The 26,607-nt window shown below is 43.0% G+C and overlaps 1 protein-coding gene across 4 annotated transcripts in view; it reads left to right on the top strand.

Moving 5' to 3' along the window:
- Nucleotides 1-26,607, top strand: part of PHF20 (PHD finger protein 20) — a 108,642-nt gene that overhangs the window by 45,203 nt on the left and 36,832 nt on the right. Inside the window, exons 3-9 of one of the 4 annotated variants that reach the window (XM_056121151.1) lie at nt 1,232-1,403; nt 3,348-3,432; nt 16,757-16,836; nt 21,350-21,737; nt 24,248-24,361; nt 25,179-25,367; nt 25,887-26,066. In XM_056121151.1, the coding sequence (XP_055977126.1) occupies nt 1,232-1,403; nt 3,348-3,432; nt 16,757-16,836; nt 21,350-21,737; nt 24,248-24,361; nt 25,179-25,367; nt 25,887-26,066 (1,208 nt within the window). Of the gene's footprint in view, nt 1-1,231; nt 1,404-3,347; nt 3,433-16,756; nt 16,837-21,349; nt 21,738-24,247; nt 24,362-25,178; nt 25,368-25,886; nt 26,067-26,607 lie in introns of those variants that run through there. The other 3 variants (XM_056121152.1, XM_056121153.1, XM_056121154.1) reach the window with 3 other exon arrangements.

Genomic DNA, 26,607 nt, shown 5'->3' with positions numbered 1-26,607 from the left:
GATTTTGGTCCACGTCTGGCTGTGCTCAGGGATCATTTCTGGTTGTGATGGGGTGGGGATAGGGCATGGGAACCATTGTGGTACTAAGGATCTAACCTTGGTTTGCCACATGCAAGGCAAGCGCCCTACCTACCCACTGTGCTGTCTCCCAGCCCCCATGTATTTTTTTTACAGTGTTTTGCATCTGACTGTTTTCACCTAAAAGTAAATCCTGGGAGAGGTTTTCATGCCATGACACAAAACCATCCTTTTTACAATTGAGTGGTAATCCACCATATGAATTATAAAATTGTAATTGAAACTGTCTTCAGTAGTGTGGGCTGGATGGTCATTTTAACTTATTCACATATGTAAAATATAACATAGTTGTTAAATAATTACTTCCTCCTTCCTTTGTATTAGGTCTTGTGTATTTGTTGTCTAACTTATTTACTTTTGGCTTTTTTCTTTTTTTTTTAATGGGGGGGAGGGGGAGTTGCCTGGCAATTCTCAGGGATTACTCCTGGCTCTGTACTCAGGAATTACTTTTGATGGTGCTCAGAGGACCATATGGGATGCTGGGGATCAAACCCCAGTTGGCCGCATGCAAGGCAAATGCCCTCCGCACTGTACTATTGCTTCAGCCCCATCTTGTTTAACTTTAGCTGTGACCCAGTGTGTTGAGTATTCTTCCTTCACTTTATATGTGAGAAATAAGGATCTGAAAGGTTAATTTAGCATTTATTTCTTTTTGTTTGTTTTTGAACCATACCTGCAAACGCCCTACCCAGTGTACTAATGTCTCCAACTCCTAATTTCATATTTAATAGATGAAGGAGTATATTGGTGGGGATTGGAACCCTAAGTCTGTTAGCCTTCAGAATTTGTGATTTGACAGTTACAAACAACCTTTAAATGGTAGGCTTTATTTAGTGCTTTGATAACTAACACCTTCGAGGAAAAGTTTTTTTGTTTGCTGTCTTGATTTTTGGTTGTTGTTGTTGTTTATTTTTTGGGCCACACCCAGCAGGGTGCAGGGCTGATTTCCTGGCTCTGTGCTCAGGGATCACTCTTGGCGGGGCTCACGGGCCTATATGGGATGTCAAGGATCGAACCCCGGTCAGCCATGTGCAAGGCAAATGCCCTCCTCCTATTTTATTGCTCAGGCCTGTGGGAAAAGGTTTGAAGGGCACAGTTTTTGTTTTTTCAGATAGATAGTAAATGCATTTCTCTGTCTTTTTTTCTGACTCAGGTATCCAGCTCACATAGAAGACATTGACTACGAAGAAGGAAAAGTACTCATCCATTTCAAGCGTTGGAACCATCGTTATGACGAGTGGTTCTGCTGGGATAGTCCTTATTTACGTCCATTAGAGAAAATACAACTACGGAAAGAGGGCTTACATGAAGATGAAGGATCTTCTGTGAGTAGCAGATCTGGAAGGTTCTGTAATAGGCTGGATCCTCCTTGACAGCTTTGTTCTGCCTTGGATGTCACATGCAAGACAGCCAGTTGCTTGGGCCTGTGGTTGAAACTGAGGTTTGCATGACTGCTGGAGTTCTGGAGGAATCCCAGATGTCATCGGTTTGGGATGCTCTTAGATCAGTGTTTTTCAATCTTTTTCAACCATACCCCCTTTCTGATCTTGTTTCCTTCCTTTGGCTCCCCTGTTCACTGGTTGGACTCCTAATCCACCCTCCCCTGCCAGCCCTGTAATGTGTTGCCTTTAATCTTGGAATATCCTGGGAGCCCATGAGTATAAGGCCTTTGGTTGAGAAACACTGTTTTTTTTTTTTTTTTTTAATCACATCCAGCGATGCTCAGGGGTTACTCCTGGATCTGAACTCAGAAATTACCCCTGGCGGTGCTCGGGGGGACCATACAGGATGCTGGGAATCGAACCTAGGTTGGCCATGTGCAAGGCAAACGCCCTACCTGCTGTGCTATCATTCCAGCCCCAGAGAAACACTATTTTAGATCAGTGGTCTTCAGTCAGCAATTCATGGTCTGTGCCAGCATGTAGAAAGGTTGAAAAATACTCCTTCAGATCATTAATAATGTCTTTTTATAAAGTAATCTTTTCATATGGTGCACCAGGCAAATTTTTCAATTTTCAAATTTTTGGGCCGTACCCAGTGGCTCACTCCTGGCTCTGCGCTCAGGGATCACTCCCAGCGGAGCTTAGGGAGCCATCTGGGGTGCTAGGGGTCAAACCCCAGGTTGGCTGCGTGCAAGACAAGTGTCCCGCTAGCTGAACTATTGCTCTAGCCCAGCATCAGGCTGTCTTTATATCAAGAACTTACAATTGATTAGACCGGACTCATTGGTTTGTTTTTGTTTTGATTTTGTTTGGGGGCCATGCCCAGCTGTGCTCAAGGTTGGATTTTTGTTTTCTAAGTTTCATCACTCGACCAGGAATTTTTACTGACTCAGAATAAAGACCTACTTCTGAGTTTTGAGTTTTTAAAGCCAGCATTGAGGCATTTATGAAAAACCTTTGGAGCAGACTCAGCCCTGACTTCTGTTTTTCATTTTTACCACCTGACCAGAGAAAGACCATGAACTCTTGAGAGCCTTTTTTGTTATGTTTTTCTTTTCCAATTTAGGATTGTTCACTGTTATCCATTTGGTTGCTCAATATCCACTTTTAAATATTAATTCAAGCTCTGTGTTGTGAAGACAGTATGAAATATTAAAGGTAATGGGTTTCCTTTGGCAAAAGTCCCTTTGAAAGCTTGGGTGTCATTAAGAGGAGGGAATGTTTCTTTCTCCCAGCTTGTGTGCTGGGATATTTGCTGGGAGGCCTGGGCTTTACTCATTTCTCAGAAGTGGCAGATGAGTCTCAGCACTTGGCTGCACTTGCTGGCTCTCCCTCGATGGGAAAGGTTTTTTTGTTTGTTTGTTTTAATTATTGTTAAATTACCAGGAATTACAGAGTTATAAAGATATTTATGGTTGAGTTTCAGGCATATATTGTTCCAGCACCAATCCCTTCATGAGTGCGATATTCCTGTGGATGGGAAAGTCTTGTTTCCAGATCTTTTGCCTTGAGCTCCAAAGCTGAGCACCAGGAAATGAGGGCTGGAGTGATGGGTATGGCACTTTCCTGGCATTCAGCTGATCTGGGTTCAGTCCTCGACATCTCATAAGGTCCCCTGAACTCCCTCCAGAGCACTGTCAGGAGTGACAGCAAGACAAAAAAAATGTTTTCCTTTGTAGCCCTCACCATTTCCCCTTCTTATGCTGCCCAATTCCTGCCCCTATTTTTAAGAATTCTAGTTCAATGTGTGTCTTACTGAATTAAATTGGTGATAGTCTCTTTTGTTTGTGTGTGTGTGTGTGTTTTTTTTTTTGTTTTGTTTTTTAGGAATTTCAGATAAATGAGCAGGTCCTTGCTTGCTGGTCTGATTGTCGTTTTTACCCAGCCAAAGTCACTGCTGTGAACAAGGATGGTAAGGCATTGAAATTGGGATTGTTTCCATTCATGGCTTGGGTGGGGAGTGGTGTCTTGAGCATTTGGTAATATATTTGCAATGTGTGTGAATTACCTAGGAATCCTCTCTTTAAGCTAACTGCCAGGTAGGGAGTTAGGAAAAGATTATTAATGGGGAGGAAGCTGGTTGAAAAGGGGGACTTTGATTTTTTAATTTTAATTTTTTTTTTTTAGTCTCAGTTACTGTTTTCTGAAACACAGTTAATCTGTCACTTGTCTGAGAAGTGTGCAGGCTCCTGCTGTCTAGGAAAGTCTAGTGGATGCACTCAGCCCCTCTGATTCCTTTTTTTGTGATAGTGGAAGGATCAGTTGAACATGTCTTTAAAATATGCTTTGTGGATGTGGGGAGAGAAGGGTGGTCTGTACTATAAGAGCTGCTAGTTGAAATTGTGGTGCTAGTATTTGGAGCATGGAGTTGAGATGCCTTTGCCAGTATTTTTGGAAATAGAAGGAGTCAGGACAGGAAATTTGACTCAACTGAGGTTAATTTTGCTAATCTAAGGGTAAGAGGAGCATTACCAAAATAAAAATATGTGTTCGTGGGCTGGAGCGATAACTTGCCTTGCACACTGCTGACTCTGATTTGAATCTTTGGCATCATATATGGTCCCCTGAGCACTGCCATGAGTGATCCCTGAGCATAGAGCCAAGCGTAAGCCCTAAGCACTGCAGGTGTGGCCTCCTCCAAAGTATGGGTAATAACGTCTTAATTCTCAGACAATAGACTCAAAGTCTAAGCAATCCTCATTTTAGCATTTTCTACCAAAATGATCATAGTTTGCTCAATATCTCTACACACTGTCTGGGACAGGTAGAACAGTTAGTGCAATTCTTAGGGGTGATCGTACACTAAGTTTTCATTTGATAAAATTATTTAAGTATTATGCAGCACTCTGCTGACCAAAAAGTTTTGTCTGACTGGGAAAGTGTCTCAGCAGCAAAATACTTGCTGTGCATGTGTGTGACCTCGAGTTGATCCCTGGCACTGAAATAAATAAATCTGCGAATGGGTCAAAAAATATTTTTTGATCTGAGACATGGTCATAAATGAACAATATCAGTACGCGATAGAACTTTGGATTTCTCTGAAGCTCTGTATCGCCTTCCTCTGACCCCACCCCACATAGCTAGACTATGGTTAATAGGGATGGAGGTTACTCGCAGACCAGCCCTCACTTTCCCTTACAACACACCCTTCTTCAGGGAGGTTGCTCATATGGTAGAGTACATGCCTGATATGTGTGAGGTTGATCTCAGACACTGCATGTCCCTCACCACTCTGCATGACCAAGGTGACACTAGTGGCCCCTCCAGTGGCCTCTGAGCACTGCCTGAAGTGACCCTTATTTTTAAAAAAAAACAATGTAAAACCCCACAGTTTTCTAGCCTCAAACCTCCAGAGGAAGATAAGCTCTGATTTTCCTATCTCTAGTAAATTTATGTTCATGATAAAATTTATGTTCTTTTCTTAGGAATGAATTACTTTAACCTAGAAAAGTCTTATTTTGAAGGAAAACTGAGATTTCCTTAAACTTTTGTTTCAGATACTTTTAGTAGAATAATTTTTCGTGGGGTGGGGGGGCAGCCATACTCACGGTGCTTGGGGGACCAAGTAGTGCCAGAGATTGTACCTGAGGCTCTGCATGCTAAGCTTGTACTCCAGCCCTTTGACATGTCTCTGGCCCTCCAAAATACAAAGACTCTTTTCAGTCTTCATTTCAAAATTAATTTTTCTGTTCACTGAATTTTAAACCATTTGATATGAAATACAGGTGTTCTTGATATACACAAATGTATTCCTGGAAAGTTGATTGTTTCATGCTAATCCAGCCATATACCCGCTCCAACCCTCAAATAATATAATCCGAGGTGTTCTACTTTGGGAAGAGAGCTGTCCTTTTGATTAGGGAAACGTTGAGTATTACAAGGGTAACTTGAAAGTAAGGAGGTGGCCTAGAACAGGCATTTTTCTTCTGTTCCAGTCATGTCCAAGAGCCAGTGAGGGTTGAAATGGGGAACAAGGAATTGTATTCTGACAGTGGCAAAGGAGGGGCAAATTGAGAGAGGAACTTGGAATCCTCTCCAAGGGAGATATCTCACAGGGGGTGGGGCAGTAAAGGATTAGGGTCCTGTTATTTGCATCTGGTATCTGTAGCATGAAGAACTTGAATATTCCCCTCACCCATACCCAAAGACCTAGTCCAGGGTGGGAGCAGGGTGGTGCAGATGAGATCTTTTATTGTTATTGGGCCAAACTTGGAGGTGTTCAGGGCTTAATCCTGGCTGTGCTCTGGGAACATATAGAGGGCTGGGGATTGAACCCCAGTCATCCATATGCAAATCAAGTGCTATAACTCTCTATACTGTCTGACCCCTCAAGCTGTTATGGGTAGTGGGTTTTTTGTTTGCTTTTTTTTTTTTTGCTTTTTGGGTGACACCTAGCAATGCTCAGGAATTACTCCTGGCTGTGCTCAGGGACCATGTGGGATGTTGGCAATCAACCTGAGTCAGCTGCGTGCAAAACAAAAGTCCTATCCACTGTACTGTCTTTCAGACTCCCCCCCCCCCCCAGTTGTTTTTAAAAAAATGTTTTCAGTGTATTTTCTCCATGAGTTCCAAATTATATGTGGGGAAAACTTAGCTAATGGTTGTTCTTGAAACAATCTTTTACAACCTTATTATATTGGCTCTGTAAGTTTCAGATTAGGTCTTGTGAATTTTAGTAATCAAAGGACATTGAGAATGAGTGAGAATTTCTGCTAAAATCTGCTCAAGTTCTTGACTTTCCCTTCTGATTATGCCTTACTAGTCTATTTTCATTTTATTTTTGGAGCTAGGTATCAAACCCAGGTCTTTATCCATCAAAGCATGCTCTCTGTCATGAAGTTATTACAGTTTACTAGTTTTATTTATATGGGCTGGAGCGATAGATAGCACAGCGGGTAGGGCATTTGCCTTGCACAGGGGTTATTTATTCCTGGCTCATGCACTCAGGAGTTACTCCTGGCGGTGCTCAGGAGACCATATGGGATGCTGGGAATCAAACCCGGGTCGGCCGCATGCAAAGCAAACACCCTAACCGCTGTGCTATTGCTCCAGCTCCTCTTTGGTATTTCTTATTAGTCCCCCCGGCCTCTTTTATTCTTTTTGGCCATTTCTAGTGGTACTCAGGGCTTACTCTTGGCTCTGCATTCAGGTATCACTCCTGCAGTGCTGACAGACTGTATGGGATGCTGGGGATCAAACCCAGGTCAGCCATGTGCAAGGCAAGTACACTACCCACTGTACTATCCCGTCTTATCAGTTCTTGAGAGTGATTGGAAGGGGCAGAAAGGAACGTCATAGGGGAGGAAAATCTTGAAATTTAGAGAAATTACCTGATTGGATATTTCCATGAGGTGAAGGAAAGCCTTTGTGGGAACTCTGATTTGTGCCTGTTTTTAAGGTAGAATGACTTTGAGCTGTCAGCCTTCAGTTAGATTTCATCTATGAAGGCACAGCTTCTAGTTTTTTCGTTGTAGATTCTAGAGCTTGCAAGATAAAGAGGGATAATGCTGGATTTGCTTGTTCCTCTTGTTCTTTTCTGCCCTGCCTCAGTTTCTTTTGTTTACGGGGCCACAGGGCTTAATTGGCTGTGACTAGAAGCTTTGCTAGCAAGCTGCCCCTTTGTTTCCTCTGAAAGTCATTTTGTATTCTTGGGGCTGCTAGAGGTATCTTGGTGATATGGCCTTAACTTCTGTCCAGAGAACTTGTAATTTCTTCCAAAGGTGAAATTACCCAGGTAGTTTGGAAGGCTTGTTCTGATATTCCCACCATGCCACTCATCAGAACCCTGGATTTCGGTGAGGTTGAGCATTGACTAAATAGGCCCGATGGGAGCTTTCTGGAAGGAAATAGTACTTAGATACCAGGAAAGTTATTTCCGTGTTATTTAATCCTTTTCACCGGGTTCTTTGGCCATGGCAATTTAGCATCAGTGCTAAGGGGGCTACACCCTATAGTCTTGTTACCCTCCTTAGAGCTTGGGGCTGGAATAAAGGAGGGGCTGCAGGAGAGACCCAGTGGACTGCAGTGCATACCTTTTTTATGCAGGAGCTCCTGGTTTCATACAGGGCCAGTGTTAACCCTCCTACACCAGCACTGAGCTGGAAGGAGCCCCATACTGTACCTGCCTGCCACCACCCCTCCCCTTCCCCATGTGTGCACAAAAGTAGGGAGAAGAGATTCTGCATTTCCCCTTCCCTGGGGGCTGCTCAGCTCCCTCCCTATTTTCTTACCCTGGAAGGCAGAGCAGCTTCTCTCGGGGCTTTGCTCCCTGCTGGGATTGCTCTGCTGTGTGAGACATTTTCTCTGGGGAAAGTGAAAGTACAACAAAATAAGGAAGTACTGCTTCCTGTTGACTTTGATTCTGGAACTGGAACAAGTAGAACAAGGTCCTGAAAAGTATGCATGTTCTTTTTGTTTGGGACAGGGGTTTGGGTCATACTTGTGGTACACAGGACTTACACTGGCTCTGTGCCCCGAGATATCACTTCTGGAGGTGCTTAGGGATTTCAACCCGGGTCAGCAGCACGCAAGGCAAATGGGGGCCTTACCCACTGTACTATCTCTAAAGTTCCAGTTATGCACATTCTTAAGTCATGTGACCCACCGTCCCAGTCCAGTCTTTCTGGGTTGGAGCCTGAATTTTGTGTTTGCAACAGGAAATTCTATGGACATTTCCTTGTTTCTTTCTTGCTAGAGTTGCGTGTTGAAGCAGTAACTCTTTTTTGCTTTCTTTATGCTGTAACTGATCCCAAATTTGTAGTGTGGGCTGTTAGGCATATATGAACAGTTTTGCACAGAGATAAAGGAATCCTTTTTTATAAAAAAAATTATTCAGTCCCCATGAGATATATAGTTCATGACAGAGTTTCAGTGGTACAGTGTTTGAACACCTATCATTTCACCATTATCCACTTCCCCAACGCCAGTGGCCCCAGTTTTCCTCCAGCCCCTTAGTCTTTCCATATGGCAAACCCTTTTCTTTTTTCTTTTTTCCTTTAGTCGCTGTGGTTTGCAATACTGTTTCTGGAAAAAGGGTATCATGCATATCACTTCTTTTCAGCACTCAGTTCTAGTCCAGAGTGATCACTTCCCACTATCATTGTCATAATGGTCCCTTCTCTGTCCTTAACTGCCTTCTCCCCCCCATTGTGGCAAGCTTCCTACTACAGATCATTGCTCCTGGGCTTCATTTCTATTGTCTGTGGGGATTATTTTAATGTTTCTTTATATCTTGCAAATGAGTGTGATCATCCAGTGTCCCTCTCCTTCTCACTCATTTCACTCAGCATAAAACCCGCCCATCCACATATCACTTTCATTTGATAAAGGAATCTTCAGTCCTCCTCCTCCTCTTCTCGCTTCATGAAGATGGTGCTTTTGGGGGTGGGGGGGCGGGGAACATGTGGTACTAAGATCGAATCTGCACTGCTGATTTTTTTTTCTTTTTGGGGTCACACCCAGCGATGCTCAGGGGTTACTCCTGGCTCATGCACTCAGGAATTACTCCTGGTGGTGCTCGGGGGACCATATGGGATGCTGGGAATCGAACCCAGGTCAGCTGTGTGTAAGGCAAATGCCCTATCGCTATGCTATCACTCCAGCCCCCGGAACGCCATATTTCATTTGCTTTTCCCATAATTGTGGAAAGGTTGTTACTGTTACTGCCCTGTGCCAGCCTCCTTTAGAAAATTAAGCTTGCAGGAGAAATTGCTCAAGCACTTACATAAAGAACACTTACATAAATGGCAGCTCTTACATAAATGGGAGACCTCAGAACTATTTTTAGGCCTTGTTTGTGGTGCTGGAGATCAAACCCAACAAACTCGCATGCAAGACAAGTGTTTTCTCTCTCAGTTCCATCCCCATTTCGAGATCTCATATCTACATGGTAGTTTGTGGGGCTCCCGTGTTCCCAAGCCGTGGTTCCCCTGGCACCGACTGCCTCTCAAGAGCAGGCTTCTCCTACAGGGGCAAAGTTAAGGCCAGCTGCTGGCCCCTGTGCGCGGGTGCCTGAGAGGGCCATCGAGGCTGTAGCAGGTCTGTTCTTTCTGGGCCCTGACACAGAGACAGGATCTGACTCTGGCTTGGTGTTTCCAACCCGCTGGCTGCCCTTGCTTTGGATGGTTAGAGCTGTTAGAAGAACACAAAGAGGCAGTCAGGCTGCTGGACAGGATATTTTTGTAAATTGTTAAGTCATGGAACCAAAACCCATTACGTAAAATTGCTAAGAAGACTCAGGAGGGGAAAGTTTGCCTGCCAAAGCGTGCAGATTCCTTTGCAGGCCGTCTGAGGGTCATGTATAGAAACTTCAGGAGTTTGAGAAACCATCTTAGAACACTTGGGGTCTCTCACCTTTGTCATTCTGGAATGAATTCTCCAATTCCTGGAGAGTGAGGTGAAAAAGACCCCTGGAGTACTAGTTCTGGTAGATTCTTCCTCTTTGGTTTTTGGGCCACACCAGGCTGTGCTCAGGGGATTGTACTCAGGCTTCCTGCATACAGACCTCAGCCTGTTGGCTGCACTAACTCTCTGGCCCAGTACAGTGGACTTTAAAACATACAGAAACCTGAAGACGTAGAGTGATAGGATCACTGTGTAGCAAGTGCTGGCGCAGACAGAGCTGGAGGCTCCCAGGCATTACTGGGAGTGGCCCCCAGGTTTAAAACTTGAAAAGCAGCAGAAACCTGCCCTATTCAGTGACCTGTGCGTCCTTTCCCCCTTAGTCTTAGAGAAGATAACTTGCTACATTGCCCAGCTACTGAATTCCTTACTTTCAGGAAGGTGAGGCCAGTAAGCTTTGTTTTATATGTCATAAATTTTATGGGCTTTGGGTTTTTTTTTTCTTTTTTCTTTTTGGGTCACACCCGGTGATGCACAGGGCTCACTCCTGGCTCATGCACTCAGGAATTACTCCTGGCGGTGCTCAGGGGACCATGTGGGATGCTGGGAATTGAACCTAGGTCGGCCGTGTGCAAGGCAAACGCCCTACCAGCTATGCTATTGCTCCAGCCCTGGACTTTGGATTTTTATTTCAGCACCACACCTGAAAATGTGTGAGGGTTTCCCTCCTGGGTCAGTGCTTAGGGCTTGCTCCTGGGTTTACTTGGGGACCAGAGGTGCTAGGAGTTGAACCCAAGTGTAAACCAGCTAGTTCTCTAGGCCAGGAAGAGGGCATCTTGTGTGAGTGGGTGGGGAGGGCGAGAATTGAGTCACACCCAAAAGTATTTGGGGATACTAGAGTCTGTGCTCAGGAGTCATCACTCCTAGTAGTGCTTGAAATGCCATTCGTAGTTCTAGGAGTCAAACTGGGGTCATCCACATGCAAGTCTACATCTTAACCCCTCTATCTCTGGGGCCTTATCCATCTGTCTGTCTGTCTGTCTGTCTGTCTGTCTGTCTGGGCCACCCCTGGTACTGTTCAGAACTTACTTCTGGCTCGGCTCTCAGGGATTACTCTTGGTGGGGCTCAGGGGGACTATATGTGGTGCTGGGGATTAAATTTAGGTCAGCTGCATGCAAGGTAAAGACCCATTGACTGGGGCAGTTCTTAAGGGAGCCTGAGGAAGGTGGCTTTTGGGCCAATGATGTCCTTATTTTCCAGTCATTTACTTGTGCTGGGTATTGTCTTTGGCCATTGAGAGACTCTGGTTAGTGACTGATGGGAAAATTCACTTGGAGGGCATTTTTTTAGTGATATATGAAAGCATTGAGAGTAGATTTAGGATTAAGAGTAGATTATTAGGGTGGACCTATGTTAAGTCTGTTCAATGTTCCTTGGAAGGGCCAGAGTTGGTTTGTTATTTTGGAGAATATTTATTCTGTGTACCTTTGGTCATAGTAAGGGTCATTTTTGAGAGTGGCCAGGTGCTCTGGGTCAGTGGCTTGAACTTTGAGGAACTTGCAGCAGTGAAAAAGATTGGTCAGATGCTCACATACTTGCTTGGATTCTGATCCTTATTCTGAGATCTCCTGTGAAACTGAGGCATGCTCCTTTACCTAAGGCTCCGTCTGAGCCTGTCAAAATAAGGAATTGACCTTACATAGCTGAAAATGTTAAGATTGTTTGATAGCATTCTATCATGTTGTCCTTATGGATATTTAAAATATTTGTAAAACGGGACAGTTTTCATTTTGGTGTAACTAATGTTGAACTTTTGTTGTTGACAAAATAATTGAAAATATAGGGTCACCTCAGAGATGCTCAGACTTTGTTTTTGAATACTATGCACAGGGCAATCAAGCAAGTCACACAAATTCTCTGATTTTCCAGTACATATTAAAGTTATGTATGGGGAGGCTGGATAGGTAGTATAGTGGATAGGGCGGTCGTCTTGCACATGGCCACCCTGGATTCAATCTCTGGCATCCCATATGGTCCCTGAGCACCACCAGGAGTGATTCCTGAGTGCAGAGCCAGGAGTAAGCCCTGAGCTACATCCGTGTGGCCAAAAATTAAAAAAAATTAAAAAAGAAAGAAAAGGGAAGTTATGTATGGGGCCGGAGTGATAGTATAGCAGATAGGTTGCTTGCCTTGCATGCAGCTGACCCAGTTTTGCTCCTCGGCATCACATAGTTCTCCTAGAGCACCACCAGGAGTAATTCCTGAGTGCAGAGCCAGATGTAACCTCTGGACATTGTCAGGTTTGGTATAATCTCCCCTGCCAAAAAGGGAAAAAAAAATGTTTTGTATGGGCAGTGGCTATTGCATTTGGTTTGCACGTCACTGACCTGGGTTCAATCCCGGGCATCCCATATGGTACCCTGAGGACCACCAGGAATAATTCCTGAATGCAGAGTCAGGAGTAATTCATTAACATTGTCGGGTTTGGTACAACAGCCATCACCCACTCCCCTGGCCCCCTTAAAAAAAAGGTTGTGTATGGGCAGTGGGTATTGCATTTGCTTTTGTACATGGCCAACCCAGGTTCAATCCCTCGCATTACATATGGTTCCCTCAAACCCTGCCAGGAGTGATTCGTGAGCACAGAGCCAGGAGTAAACTCTAAGGCCCTGCAAATGTGGACCCCAAAACAAAGAAGTAACAAAACGTTACGTATGGGGCCTGGCTCCAATGACAAGTGCATGTTTGGGAGCATCCCGTCAATACTGAGCCAGGAGTTGCCCTTGAGTACCGTTGGATGTGTCTGCAGCACCACCTGCTCCCCCCCCCAAAAGACCATTTTATTTATTTTCTACTGCTGTCTACTAAATTTTCATTAGTATTATGTCTTCGGGCTGGAGCAATAGCACAGCGGTAAGGCATTTGCCTTGCATGTGGCTAGCTCGGCCGAGCCAGGTTAAATTTCTTGGCCCCTCTCAGAGAGCCCAGCAAGCTACCAAGAGTATCTTCGCCTGCACGGCAAAGCCTGGCAAGCTACTCATGACATATTCAATATGCTAAACACAGTAACAAATTGTCGCAATGGAGACTTTACTGGGCCCGCTCGAGCAAATCGATTATGTCTTAAGAAGAACTAACTATAGGGGCCGGAGAGATAGTACTATGGGGAAGGGACTTGGTTTGAATCATTGATGCTGCATATAATCCCCTGAACACCTTCAGGAGAGATCCTTGAGTACTTCTGGGTATGACACCAAAAAACGGGGAAAAAAATGAAAAACACTTCAGACCTCGAGCTGGGAGATGGCTCAAGGGTCTGAAGCATGCATTTTACTTGTGAGAGCTCAGATTTGATCCCAGCACTACATGGTCCCTGGCACTTCTGGGAATGACCATGCCCCAACTCCCCTTGTAAGAAATGCCTTCACTCCTGAATAGCACTGCCAGGCGTGGTTTTCCGCCCCCCACTCCCCTCCCCGCAGATTTTCAGAATTGAATGTGATAGACACACTATGAGTGTATGTGTCCATACATGGTTGTTGCAAAATGTCAATTTGTAGAAAAAACAATATTGGGGCTGGGTAGAGAGCTGGAAGGATTCAGGGCACGCCTTGCCTGTGCAAGGGCTTGTTTGGTCTTTGCACTACTTGGTCCCCTGAGACCACTCCTTGTGATTCTGGAGACCCAGCTTTGCTGGGCTTGGAGCCCCAGTACTGTGGCCTTGCATCGCATTGCCTGGCTCAGGCATGAAAATCTCCAGCCTCGCTGGCAGGTGTTTCTGGAAGCAGCATCCTGGCCCCCTGAGCATTTCTTCAGAGCTCCTCTCAAAAATGTAGCACTGAAATGCCATAAAGTGAAGGGCAGTAAAGTGAAATATGATTGTACAGACATGGATGGCTTGTTTGAACACTTGATGTTTAAGATTTCACGAGAACTGAGTTCTCAGATCCCTTACTCTGATCCCTATGGTGGCTGGAGCTGTAAACCATGTTTGCTTGAACCAGGTGTGTTTTGAGCGCTATAGCATCACTTACCACTGCTCTTTCCGTTTGTCAGCACCCTCATAATAGAGATAGCATTGCCAGATCCCCATTCTGTCTTCAGTCACTGCTGAGCTGCCTTAAATAGTCTGATGCTTGCATGGTCTTATTAAGAATCATGTTCAGCCTTAGATTTGTTTTTCTTTTTATCATAACCCATCATCAATTTGTGGTGTGTGGTGGCAGAGATTAATTCAGTTGTTTTGTTTTCTTACCTGTGTCTATGCCTCCTTATTTCTATCTAGTTTGCTAGTCTCTTTATTTCTGTTTGTAACACTTGTGACTAACAGTCACTTCTGTTGTGTAATTACCAGGAGTCAACAGCAGAAAGTAATTACTAATTCTTCTGGGCTGTGGGTCTCGGACTTTAGTGTATACCAGAATCACCAGAAACATGTTTTTCTGTGTTCCATTTGCAGAGTTTTAGAGTAGGTACGTCTAGCGTGGAACTGGTAACTTAACATCTCTAACAGTTTCGTAGATGCTGCTGCTGCTGCCTCTGGTACTGTGGGGAATCATATTCTGAGAAACAATATTTCTGGAGTGAACCAGATGCTGAGTGGGAGAGAGAGTGGTGTGAGAAGTGAGGTCCCCGGCTGTGGAAGCTGAAGGTAGATCAAGTGGATGACTCAGTAGGCTCCAGGGGAGTTTGGGAGAAGTCAGAGTTGGGCCGAGTCTCCAGTACCAGCATGTCCTGAGGTTTACAGAACTATTATGGCCATTAACAGGATCACTGAGGGGCACATTCCAGGCAAGACAACACTGGGATAAAGATGTGGAGGTAGAAATGACCCAAGAAAATTTAAGTGGGACGCAAGTAGCTTGTAACTTTGAATTGCTAGGTATTGTATGCTGGTAATGAGGATTAGGGTGGGAAAATAATTAGGCCCGATTGCATTGCGCTTGAGACACTAGAGTGGTGACTAACCATTTATAAGGCTTTATATACGACTTGAAGAGAGGTCGGAGTGGGAGGGGAGAAGATGCGTTGGAATTGGAGAGTAGAGCTAGGGAGGTAGCTTCATCAATGGCTGTCTTGCCTGTGTGAGACCTTGAGTGTGATCCCTGGCACTGCATGGTCTGCCAAGCATCTCTGGGTGCAGCCCGGCCAGCCTCAAACACTGCTGGACTGAAGTAGTGCCCCTTCAGCAGACCCTAGCACTGAACCATGTAAGCCTGAACAAGTGGGCCAAGAATTCCTCAGAGCAGCCCCTGAGACTGCTGAGCGTCGCTTGGGAGGCCTCTCTTAAGGAAAACTTGGATGGCCAGTCATAGTCATAAGGGCTTAGTTTCTTTTTGCATTCTGCTCCTAGTCTACCAGATTTGCTTCTTTATTGTATTCTGCTCTTAGCCCTTTCTTTCATGAAGAGAGAAAGTAAAACTTACCATGAATGCTTACCGTGTTTACAGGGGATTAGAAGCATTACCCTGTGAAAAGAACTCTATCCCTTGTTCCCCAACAAAAAAGAAAATGGAAAGGACATGGCGGGGCTTTAGGATACAAAAGTTAAAGTTCTAATTTTGGTGCTAGTAAGGAGAGGTTTTTTTTAAAAAGACATTTTATCAGGGAATTATAAGAGAGAATAACGAGAAAATGTACATAGTGATTGTTGTTTTTTTTCTTTTTCTTGGAATAAAACGGATAACATTGCAGGTATTCCTTAATGTTTTGGCCATCTCTTTTTTAATATTGTGACATGAACATGGACATACTTCATATGGATTTTGAGAATAGTAAACCTAGCAAAAGTGTGATAATAGAGTAATTATGTTTCATTTATTTTCAAAACTTAGTTTAGGGACCAGAGCAATAATATAGTGGGTAAGGTGTTTTCCTTGTACACTGCTGACCCAGGTTTGATCCCTGGCACCCTATATGGTCCTCCATGCCCATCAGGAGTGATCCCTTAACATCACCGGGTATGGTTTAAAAACAAAGTTCATTTATTTTTAGTTTGGGGGCTACATATGGCAGTGCTGGGACTGTTCCTGCCTAGGGCTTGGGGGTTGCTCCCTCTGGTTGAGTGCAGTGCCCCGTGGTGCCAGGGATTAAACGCGACAGGAATCCCAAGAGCAAACAGAGGCTCAGCCCGTTAAGCTGTCTCCCTGACCCCAATAGTAATGATTTTTTATTATTTAGTTATTTTTCTATTTTGGGTCATACCCAGTAGTGCTGAAGGGTTTTTTCCAGCTCAGTACTTACTTGGGGGTCACTCCTGGCAGTGGGACCATATGGTGACAGGGATTGAACCTCAGCCATCACATTTCTTTAATTTTATTTTGGGTTTTGAGCCTTGCCTAGTGATGCTCAGGACTTAACTCCTGACTCTGTGCTCAGGGATCTTTCCTGGTAGGGCTGGTGGGGGGTGGGGGGGCAAAAGGAGTCCCAAGATCAAACTTAGTCAGCTGTGTGCAAGGCCAAACACTCTACCCTCTCTATTAGCTCTCCGTGCTCATCATTTAAGTTTAAAAAAGGTTGTTGCCCTTAGGCCCAGAAAATAGACTAAGTGATAAGAATGAATAATTCACTAATGAATATTCCTTCATCGTATTCTTAATTGTTCTGCTGCGCTTTGTTCTTGGTCTAAATTTGGTACAATTAAAATATTTAATGGAACACCATAAAATTGTTGATGACTTTGATCCATATAGGTAAAATCCAATATAATCTTTAGAGTAAGAAATGAAGGGATGCATTATTATCTTGTACATAAGTAAGACTGAATATGGTTCGTAAATAATTTGCTTCCCATAAGTTTGCCACTGTTTGGAGCTCTCTTGTGTTCATTCTTTAAAACGTTTTGTTGCTTTCTTTAAACTGCAAGTTAAAGTCATGATATCTTCTTGAATTTTAGGTACTTACACTGTGAAATTTTATGATGGAGTAGTTCAGACTGTCAAACATATTCATGTCAAACCTTTTTCCAAAGATCAGGTGAGAAATGTGGTTTTGTGCTTTGTGGTATGAAAAATGCTAATGGCTGTAGTTTTCTTTCTCTAATAAAGGATATGTATTTGTGTATGATGGCAAAGTGTTTATTTTTCCCATCTGACAGTTTTAGCAGTAAACAATATGCAGCTTGTGAGAAAATTTTTAAAAATTCCTGGGTTGGGGCAAATCTGGTAGTGTTCAGGACTTACTTTTGACTCTGTTCAGGGATCACTCCTGACAGGCTTGGAAAACCATATTCAACCGAGATTGGATTCAACCGGGTTGGCTGCTTGCAAGGCAAATGCCCTACCCACTGTGGCCCCAGAATTTAAAATTTGTTTTTGTCTCTCTCTGCTGTTTCTTTTCCACAGATTCTTCTTTTCAGAGTGGCAAATATTTGGACACCTGTTATCCTCAGTTCCTCATCTTTTGTCAAAAGTGTCTGGTTATTATTATTTATTATTTTTTATTTTGCGGGGGTGGGGGGACCACACCCAGTAGTACTCAGGACTTCCTCTTGGCTCTGCACTCTGTGATCACTCCTGGTGGTGCTTGGAGGACCATACGGGGTGCTGGGGATTGAACCCAGGTCAGCCATGTGCAAGGCTAGCGGCCTACCTGCTGTACTATCTCTCTGGACCTTGCATGCTTGTATCTTAACCCCTGTACTATTTCTTCAGCCTCTCATGTCTAATGTGATTTCTTAATGAATTAAGATCATGCAATTAAATTTCGATTTTTTTTTTTCATTTTGGGTCTTTGGCGGCACACAGTCATGTTCAGGGGCTACATCCAGCTCTGTGCTTAGGGGTCAGTCAATCCCCACAGTGCTTGGTATCAGAGATTGAACCCAGGCCTCCTACATGCAAAACATGCACTTAGTCTATTGAGTTAATCACTCTGGCCCCTAGATATTGTTGTTGTTATAATTGATATTATTAATTATTATTATTATTATTATTATTAGTTTCATGGCCACACCTGGCAGTGCTCAGGGCTTACTCCTGGCAGGCTTGAGGGACCATTTGGAGAGCCAGGGATCGAACTCTGGTCAACTACGTGCAAGGCAAGCACCTTCTCTACTATCTCTCTGGTCCCTGGATATTACTATTTTTTAAAAATTCTGATTAGGCTTGCTCTTTGATCCGTGTTCTCTCTTGAACACCTCTCTCGCTGCTTGTCTCTGTCTCTTTGCTTGCTTGTTTATTTGCTCTTTCAAGCTTGTGTTTTCTCTTGAACATGTATTCCTTTCTTTCGTCCCCCCTTGCATCTGTCTATGTAATTTTTGTTCAATAAAACTGTCTTGCTTCACTAAAAATAAATTATTTAAATTAAAAGTTTGATTGTTGCTTATTTTAGCAGTTGAGTCAATGAATCCAGTTTAATGAAAGATTAATGCATAACTACTCACGACTGTGGGTCAATATGCTGGAAATCTGTGTTTTGTCTTTCCTCCCCCCCTCTCCCCCCTCCCTCCCCTCCCTTCTTTTGTTAGCCACATTTGGCAGTGCCTGGGGGACAACTCCCAGCAGTGCTTGGGAAGACCATGTGGTACCAGGGATCAAACCTAGATTTCCTGCATGCAAAGCACCTGCTCAGCCTCTTATACTAGCTCTCCAGCTGTGTGTGTGTTCGTGTGTGTTACCAGGGATAAAACCAGGGCCTCATACATGCTGAGCAATATCACTGGCCCGCTTCGTGTCTTAGGATGATGAAATGTTTCTGCGTATCAGAGATTTGGTTAAATCCTTCTATACGTATACTTAACAATTTTAAAGAATCGTGACACATGCTATTCTAAAAGGTAGTCTCAAGAATATTGTTGCTTTTATTGGTTTTTCCTATTTGGAAAATTGACAAAATTATAAAACTTTAGTGTTGAAGATGATTTTTTTTTCTCTCTCTTCTGGTTTTTGAGCCACAGCCAGTTGTGTTCAGGGCTTGCTCCTGGCTTTTCGTTCAGGGATCATTCCTGGCAGACGCGGGGGATCAAATGGGGTGCCTGGGAATGAACCCCAGGTTGGCTGCATGCTGTGTTGTCACTCCAGCCCCACATGTTGAATATGTTTCATCAGATTATTTCCCCTCAGGCATTACACAGTACTGCAACATATCATATTTACCTTAAATTTGACAATTTTATAGTTTGTGGAGTAAGTTAGTACAGAGAATACATTAAAAATTTGTCCAGTATTGTCAGGTTGTGCTAGAACTCCACAATTGAAAGTCCAGGACTCCAGATAACAAATATTTGGCTCTTTACTCTGTTGCACTCAGCAAACTAATGACTTGCACTCATAGTGTTTTCAGCTTACAGATGGGCACCGCTCCCAGTTTGGATTTGTGCCACAGTTTTCAGTGCCCAGCTGCCGCTGAGTGTTCATCACTTCTCAGACCTGGCATATGGTTTAGCAAGACCTACTTATTTTTGTTTTTCCAGGAGGGCTTAGTGGTTTGGATTAATGATTTTCCAGATCACTTCAACCTTAATAGTAGAAGATTCTGGGACTGGAGAGATAGATCAGTGGGCTGGAGCACATGTTTCGCAGGCATAAGGCCCATATCCTATCTCTGACATGGTCCTCCAAGCACTGTCAAGGTTGAATTCCAGAATACTGAGCTAAAAGTAGCCCTTGAGCACCATGGCCCCCAATTCAAACAACTACCCTCCCCTTTTTTTAGATTTTATAAAGTTCAGTTACAAGCAAAACTTATAAACTATCACAATTTTTTTGTGTTTGTGTGTACCCTACCCAGTTCTGCTTAGGGCTTACTCCAGATTCTGCACCCAAGAATCACTCCTGGTGGGCTCAGGAGATCCCGGGGATCAAATCCATTTTGGCCACATGCAAGGCAAAGCCCCTCTCACTATTGCTCGGCCTTTGTCACAGACAAGTTTTAAAGGTTTTTGCTTTTTTTTTTTAAAAAAAAAATTAGAACAAGTTTTTCTGTAGAACTACACTGCCCTACATATTTTAATTTACATTTTAGAAACATTTATTTTTTTTTAAGCAGTAAAATCAATATTTGTAGAAAAATTGGAACATGAAAAACAGTACAAAGAAACAAAAGTGTATAATTCTGTCATTTAGGTACAATTGCTGTGAACATTTTGGTATGTGCTTTGTTAATGTTTTATGCGTGTGTGAGTGTGTATATGCGCGTGAATATATATATATATGTGTGTGTATATATATATATATGCCTTCAGAACTAGAGTAATGTGTATATTACTATTCTGTAACTTGCTTTTTTTTTTTTAACAAAACATTTCCCCCAGATTCCTTACTACTATACGAGAACATAGGTTTTAATGGCTTGTCATAGTTAAATTAAGCATATGTAATCCTGCCTTTGCAGTGAATTCTCTAGTAGTTATTAAGGTTATTTGTAAATATTGGTGCACAAGTCTGATTATCCTATTAGCAAATTTCATTTCTAGAAATTCATTCTAGTTCAGAAGTAGAAACTTTTAAGACTTTTGACCCAAATGCTCCACTTCCTTCTTTGCAATTTATATTTCTGCCAGCAGTTACCCTGGAGTGTTTGTTTTCTAACATGACAGTGTTCAGAAAATGTTGGCAAATTGAAGTACTTCTTTCTAAGCTTTACAATCCCACCACCAGTGTGAACTGAACTGCCCTCTGCCAGTGTCCCCAAGTTCCCTGCTCCCCATCACCAAGTGTTTAGACACTTATTTCTGCTTCTAGTAAAGATCTGTGTGCCTAGTGTGTGCTAGGTGCCAGGGAATGATAATGGTAATCCCCGCTCTACCCTTCAAGATGTAGAAGAGGGATATACTCACAGGTAAACTTAATTGTAGTTTTTGAAAGTCCAGAGCTTTCAGAGTCACCTTTATTATGAGACAGTTATAGTAGGATACAAGATATTTTTATGCTGAATTTTAAAGAAAGTATTATAGGAGAAAAGTAACCACAAAGTCATACTTCCTCCTGACGGACAAAAAAACCCCTAGGAACCCAGTGGCTCACTTTTTGGACCAAGAACTGCCTTAACCCTGAAGAGGAAGGCAGAGACCTTGTTACTGGCTTGGACACGCTTAATACCATAACTGTTTGGCTTCCAGTTATCATTTTGGGTTCTTCATTGTCAGATATGAGTATCCATGGGCAAAGCGAGCCAGGCCTCTGGTAGGCTCCTGTAGTCCTGCTCGGGATGAGGAGGACAGGGCATGACGCTTGTTCTAAAAGTGTCTTTGTCAGAAAATTGCTTTCTAGAAGTCCCTATGGGTAGATAATTATTTTTCAGTAATTAACTATAGTAAGGAAGAGTGCTCCCTGAAGGAACTGAAAATACTGTTTTCTTCTATAAACTTGTGTTGTTTTTTAAACCTCAGCCTGGGAGGATAATTTATTGCATTCAGTCATGTGACCTGGCATATATCTTCTTTTTATTTCTTTGTCTGTCTTCCTATGTTTTTTTTTTTTAAAGCCACTTGATTTTGTATTTGCAAGTAATCACAAAGTGTGTTTCATCACTATTTTACCCATTTTAGAATATTGTGGGTACTGCTAGGCCTAAAGAAACAGATCACAAAAGTCTTTCATCATCTCCTGATAAACGAGAGAAGTTTAAAGAGCAGAGAAAAGCCACGGTCAACGTGAAGAAGGACAAAGAGGACAAAGCTTTTAAAACAGAAAAGAGAACCAAGCAGCCTGAGAAAGAAGGAAAGTTAATCTGTTCTGAAAAGGGGAAGGTTTTGGAGAAAAACCTTCCCAAGAACGAGAAAGAAGATAAGGAGAACATTTCAGAAAATGACAGAGAATATTCTGGAGACGCTCAAGCGGATAAAAAACCGGAAAATGACATTGTGAAGAGTCCACAAGAAAACTTGAGGGAGCCAAAAAGAAAACGAGGCAGACCCCCTTCCATAGCTCCTACTGGTGAGTTTCCCGAGTGGGCTCTGCGATGGGCAATGCCAGAGTGGTTTCCTGTTGCCCTTGGTTCTCTCTAAGTCCTGTACTTCATTTCTTCATTTTTTGTGACTGACTGAAACGTCCTGTGACCTGAAAACCAGCTGTGTCTATGGAGCTAACATTTTAGGGAGGCGTGTATCCACATGGATAGATGGGAAACTGACAAAACACAGTGACTTCTAAAAAGTTTAAAATTATGTATTTTGCTTGGATTTGTGGCTCTCATTATATTTCTATTGGACAGCCCTGTCCTAAATTTATTGGCTTCCTCAACAGGGAGTGCATCAACCTCTGATGCCCTTGGCATTCATGATCAGTAAACAAATTGCCTTCTGAAGTGCATTGAGACTAATTATCAACCATGCAGGGGAAAACTGAGGAAATGACCTCTGGGATCAAACGAGGAGCCCCATTCGAGAGAATCTGGAGGTTTTGAGCCTCTGGGCAGTGTACAGTCTTAAATTTGGGGTGAGTGAGTGGCAGGCCTTTTCATGTAAGTGGGGAAAAAGGTACTTGTGCAAGAAGAGGTGGAACAAGTAATTGGCTGAATCTGATGTGCACTCATCTGAGTTTAGCAAAGAGTGTGTGTGGGAACTGATTGTTCTGGAACAGATTCCTGTTTAGCTGTTCACACTCTGGCTTATGCCCTCTGGAAAGTGTGGGCTGGGCTAGTTGCATTGGAATTTTCAGATTGTCCTATGAAGCTACATGCCTTCAGTCAAGTATAAAAGGGGGACGGGGCATTTCACTTATTACTTTCATTTGATCTGTGTGGGAGTTCATGCCAGATAGGGTCATTTCATTAAGTAGTAATTTCCTGGGTCGGGGAGATAGTTCACACAGGGTAGCACACAGACTTTGCATGCAGGAGGCCCAGGTTCGATCCCCAGTACCACATGGTCTCCTGAGCACTGCCAGGAGCAATCTCTGGGCACTGAGCTGAGAGTAACCCCTAAGCAATACTAGGTATGAACCTAGAAACAAAAATTGCAAAAGAAAATGAAAAATGTTTACTAACACTTGCCCAACACATTCGAGTCTGGAAATCAATCCAGATAGTTCTTACTGAACTATGAGTTTGGGAAACACTGGATTTCTGTAATAGTCTAACATATGGAATTATAAGTAAAAAAGGGCAAAGATCTCATATACTTCAAATTCCCATTAGAGTTTTCTTGAAGTAAATTCACTGACTATAGCTTTGTACTCTAAACAAAATGGATTGGAACAGGATCTGAGTGATTTTGGGAGGGTTGTTTGTATTTTTGTGTACTTTGGAATGTGTGTGATTTCCATGTTCCCACCACTTGAACAGAACAATGCTGGTGCTTTGGAAAGACTGAACACGAAGCGCCGAGGTGTCTGGCACTCTCGTCAGCATTGCCTTAGAGCGCAGCCCGTCTCTTGTTGGGCTTTTTGACCTGACTGGTCCGAAGCTCTTGGCCTTATTGAGCCTTCTCAGTCCCCTTCCATTCTTCTCCTTTCTCTTTCCCCTCCCACTTGCTTGTCTTCCTCCCTCTTCTTCTTTCTGCCCCCTTTTTTTCCCTTCTCTCCTCTCATTGTTCACAGATCTCTTCGTCCGGCCTTCTACCAGGCTTCCAGAATTCTTGTTGTTTTTCTTCTGCCTGCCTTTTGGAGTCTTATCTTTCCTGACTGTAGGAAAGTTTCTTAAGTGTAAGGTTTAAAAGTAAAGTGTGTCAAGTGTGAGTATACTGATCCAAGGGTTTAGTGTACTCTGCTTATATTATCGATGCACTGCTTATATTAGAGCTCGATTCACTAGGGATCAGCCCTTTCTGAATACTTGACAGACAGCATAGTCTATATTGAGATTCTTCTGATGGTATAATGATTGTTGTTGTTGTTGTTATTATTATTATTATTATTATTATAGGCTACACCTGATGGTGCTCGGTGCCAAGAATAAAAGCTGTGGCTCCTGCATGCAAAGCAAGCACTCCAGTCCTTTGAGCCATTTCCTCATCTCTGAAAATTATATTTAGTAGGATGTAGATGTTGATATTCTTTTTGGTCCCTCAAAACTAGGATGAATGCCGCGCTAACAATTTAGCATGGAGAACATAAACTAGTAATCAAACTGTTAGTCCCAGGGCCTGCATATTAGGATAAGCCAAGTTTTGGTGAAATTTGATGACAATGGAAATGACTTTTGTCTTGTTGCCTTCTTCTTTTAAAGTCCTGTTAGTCAGTCATGCTTGGGATAGAGTGTTTAAGAAGAAGGGTTGGGAAAAAAAGTCTATAACTAGAGGAGAGGCAAAGCAGAAAATAGGTCAGTCCACCAGTTGTCAGCATCTTCCATAAGGAAGTAATTTCACATTCTTTTTTCTTTTTAGCTCAAGGAAGAAGGCTCTTTGAAGGGTCTGTTTGCCTCTGTGTGTGTTTTACTTATGTTTAATGAGGGTTGGACAGTGAGAAATAACATATTTTCTGTGTGTGTGGTTTTATGTACATTGTAGCTGTGGATTCAAACTCTCAAACTTTGCAACCAATAACATTGGAATTGAGAAGACGGAAAATATCAAAAGGAAGTGAAGTCCCATTAAAACGTCCTCGACTTGACAAAAATTCATGTGAGTCTCCAGTGTGTGTGTATGTTTGTGTGTGTGTGTTGTGTGTGTTGTGTGTATGTGTGTGGGGGCTGGAACTTGACATCAGTTGGGTTAACCTCCCTGTATCTGTATTGTCCTCTCGTTTTGTAAACACTAAAGTTTGTTTTCAGTCACAGTCCATAATGCAGATGGATCAAACACACTGGAGTTTTGCTGGGAAAAAAAAAAATCCAAAGCACAAACTATTTTAATGTTAGGTTCTGGGTTATCATCTTCTACCAATAAACTACAGTTGGTTTGGATTTGGGTTTGAGTCAGAATTTAATAACTAAGGGTTGACTTTTATATGCTAAGTGACATTTTCAAAATACTGTTTATTGGCTTAAGGAAAGTACTCTCCTGGTGTGAAAAAGCATTAGTGTTGACTTGAAAGCTCTATAAACCTTATTAACTTTGGAAGTTAGTATCTAGACTCTTCTTACCCCAAAATAGTACTTATTCATCAAGATCAGGACATGACAACTTCCTTGTTAATGAGGGGGCATAACTTTGGTATATAGTTTCAGGCCATGGATGCTTGAGTAAGAAAAGTTCTGTCTTGTCAGAATGTACCTGTACTTAAAACTGTAAGCTGGGGTGGGTGGGGGTGACTTCGAGTAGGATGGGGGACAAAAAGCAACCAAAAAAAGAAAATCCTCAACCCGTTCCAGTAAAGTAGGAAAGGACATTTCCTTTTATCATTGATTTTAGAGGTCTCTCTATAAAGTCTTTTAAGAGCAAGCAATTCAGAAACTAGTTATTGCTTCTTATTGATCTCTTGCGTCTCAATTGTTTGCAGCCCAGGACAAGTCAAAAACCTTCCCTGAAAACACTGACAAAGATTTGTCGAGAAGACGGTCCTCCAGGCGGTCCACTAATGGGACCTCTGAGCTCCTGGAACCTGACTTAGTTGTATCAGATCTGTCTGGTACTACTCATACAGATCCCTTACAGAACTCATTGTCCAGTACCAAGGAATCTGAAGGAGGTGAGTCAGAGGTCTTTCAGAAATTGTCTTTTGAACGGGATGCTTACATAAGGTGAAAACCCAACTGAAATCTCTGTGTAACTGCCCGAGATGGCTGGATATCAGTCAAGTCATTGAGTAAATTGCAGTGTTTCTTCATATTCTTCTTCAAGAGAACAAGCTTTTGGTGCACATTTGCATTTGATCCCGTTTGTGCGCGCATAGTGTTGGCTTGGAGGCGCAGTGCTGGCCTGTCCCCTCTGCCTGCAGGTGCCATCCTGCTCCAATGCCTGGCCTTCCGTCCCCTCCCCTAGCTCAGCCTCCCTCCCCACTGTAGCTTCTAACTAGTGTCTGGTCAGGGGGCTGCTCACAGCCTGTATGTGTTGGAAACCATGTATCTTCACAGATGTCACAAGAGGATGGTTTCCTCCAAAAGGCCCCCGACTTTACTAGTGTGTTGTGGGACTTTGGAGGCCTCCGAGCACATAAATGTATACATACATTCCCTAAGCTTCTCTCCTTGCTGTTTCTTCCTCCTAGGTCATTTGAAATCTTCTTTGGAAGCTGGCCAGGTCTCATCTGCATTAACGTGCCACTCCGTGGGGGATGGAATAAGGTCTGCAGGCTTGGAATTGAACTGCAAGTCAATGGGAGAAAACACTATGAAAACAGAACCAGCGTCTCCCCTTGCTGAATTACAAGAGGTTTCTACCGTGGCAGGTTCATATTTAAAAATAACTAATTTTCTTCTGATACATACTTTTGCTTCTGCTTTCACTATAAACTTAAAATGGACTTTTCTTTGGCTTTTTTTTTAACCTATAAAAATATATTAATATACCCTTTTCTGATGTTAATAATTTGTCGGTTTTGGAGGGATAGAGAAATAATACCAAAGGATAGGGCACTTGCCTTGCACCGCCTGGGTCCAATCCCTGGTGCTCCATATAGTCCTTGAAATCACTCCAGGACTGATCCTTGAGCACAGAGTTAGAAGCAAATCCTGAGCACTGTTGGGAGTGGCCCAATAGCTCAATGGGGGCAGAGTGATATTATAGTAGGTAAGGTACTTGCATTGCATGGGCTGACACAGGTTCGATCCCTGGCACACATATTATTCTTCTGTGTCTGTCAGGACTGTTTCCTGAGTACAGAGTCAAGAGTATAAACCCTGAGCACCACCAGGTGTGGGCCCTTGCCAAAAAAGGCCATTGCACACCCCTGCCCGCCATTTGCTTTCCTTTATTAGTATGAGAAGGGA

This window comes from Sorex fumeus, unplaced genomic scaffold (assembly GCF_029834395.1).
Source record: "Sorex fumeus unplaced genomic scaffold, SorFum_2.1 ptg000044l, whole genome shotgun sequence".
In the NCBI taxonomy this organism is placed as follows: domain Eukaryota; kingdom Metazoa; phylum Chordata; class Mammalia; order Eulipotyphla; family Soricidae; genus Sorex; species Sorex fumeus.
The sequence above is the reverse complement of the archived record's forward strand: the minus strand, read 5'-3'. Positions and strand labels throughout refer to the sequence as shown.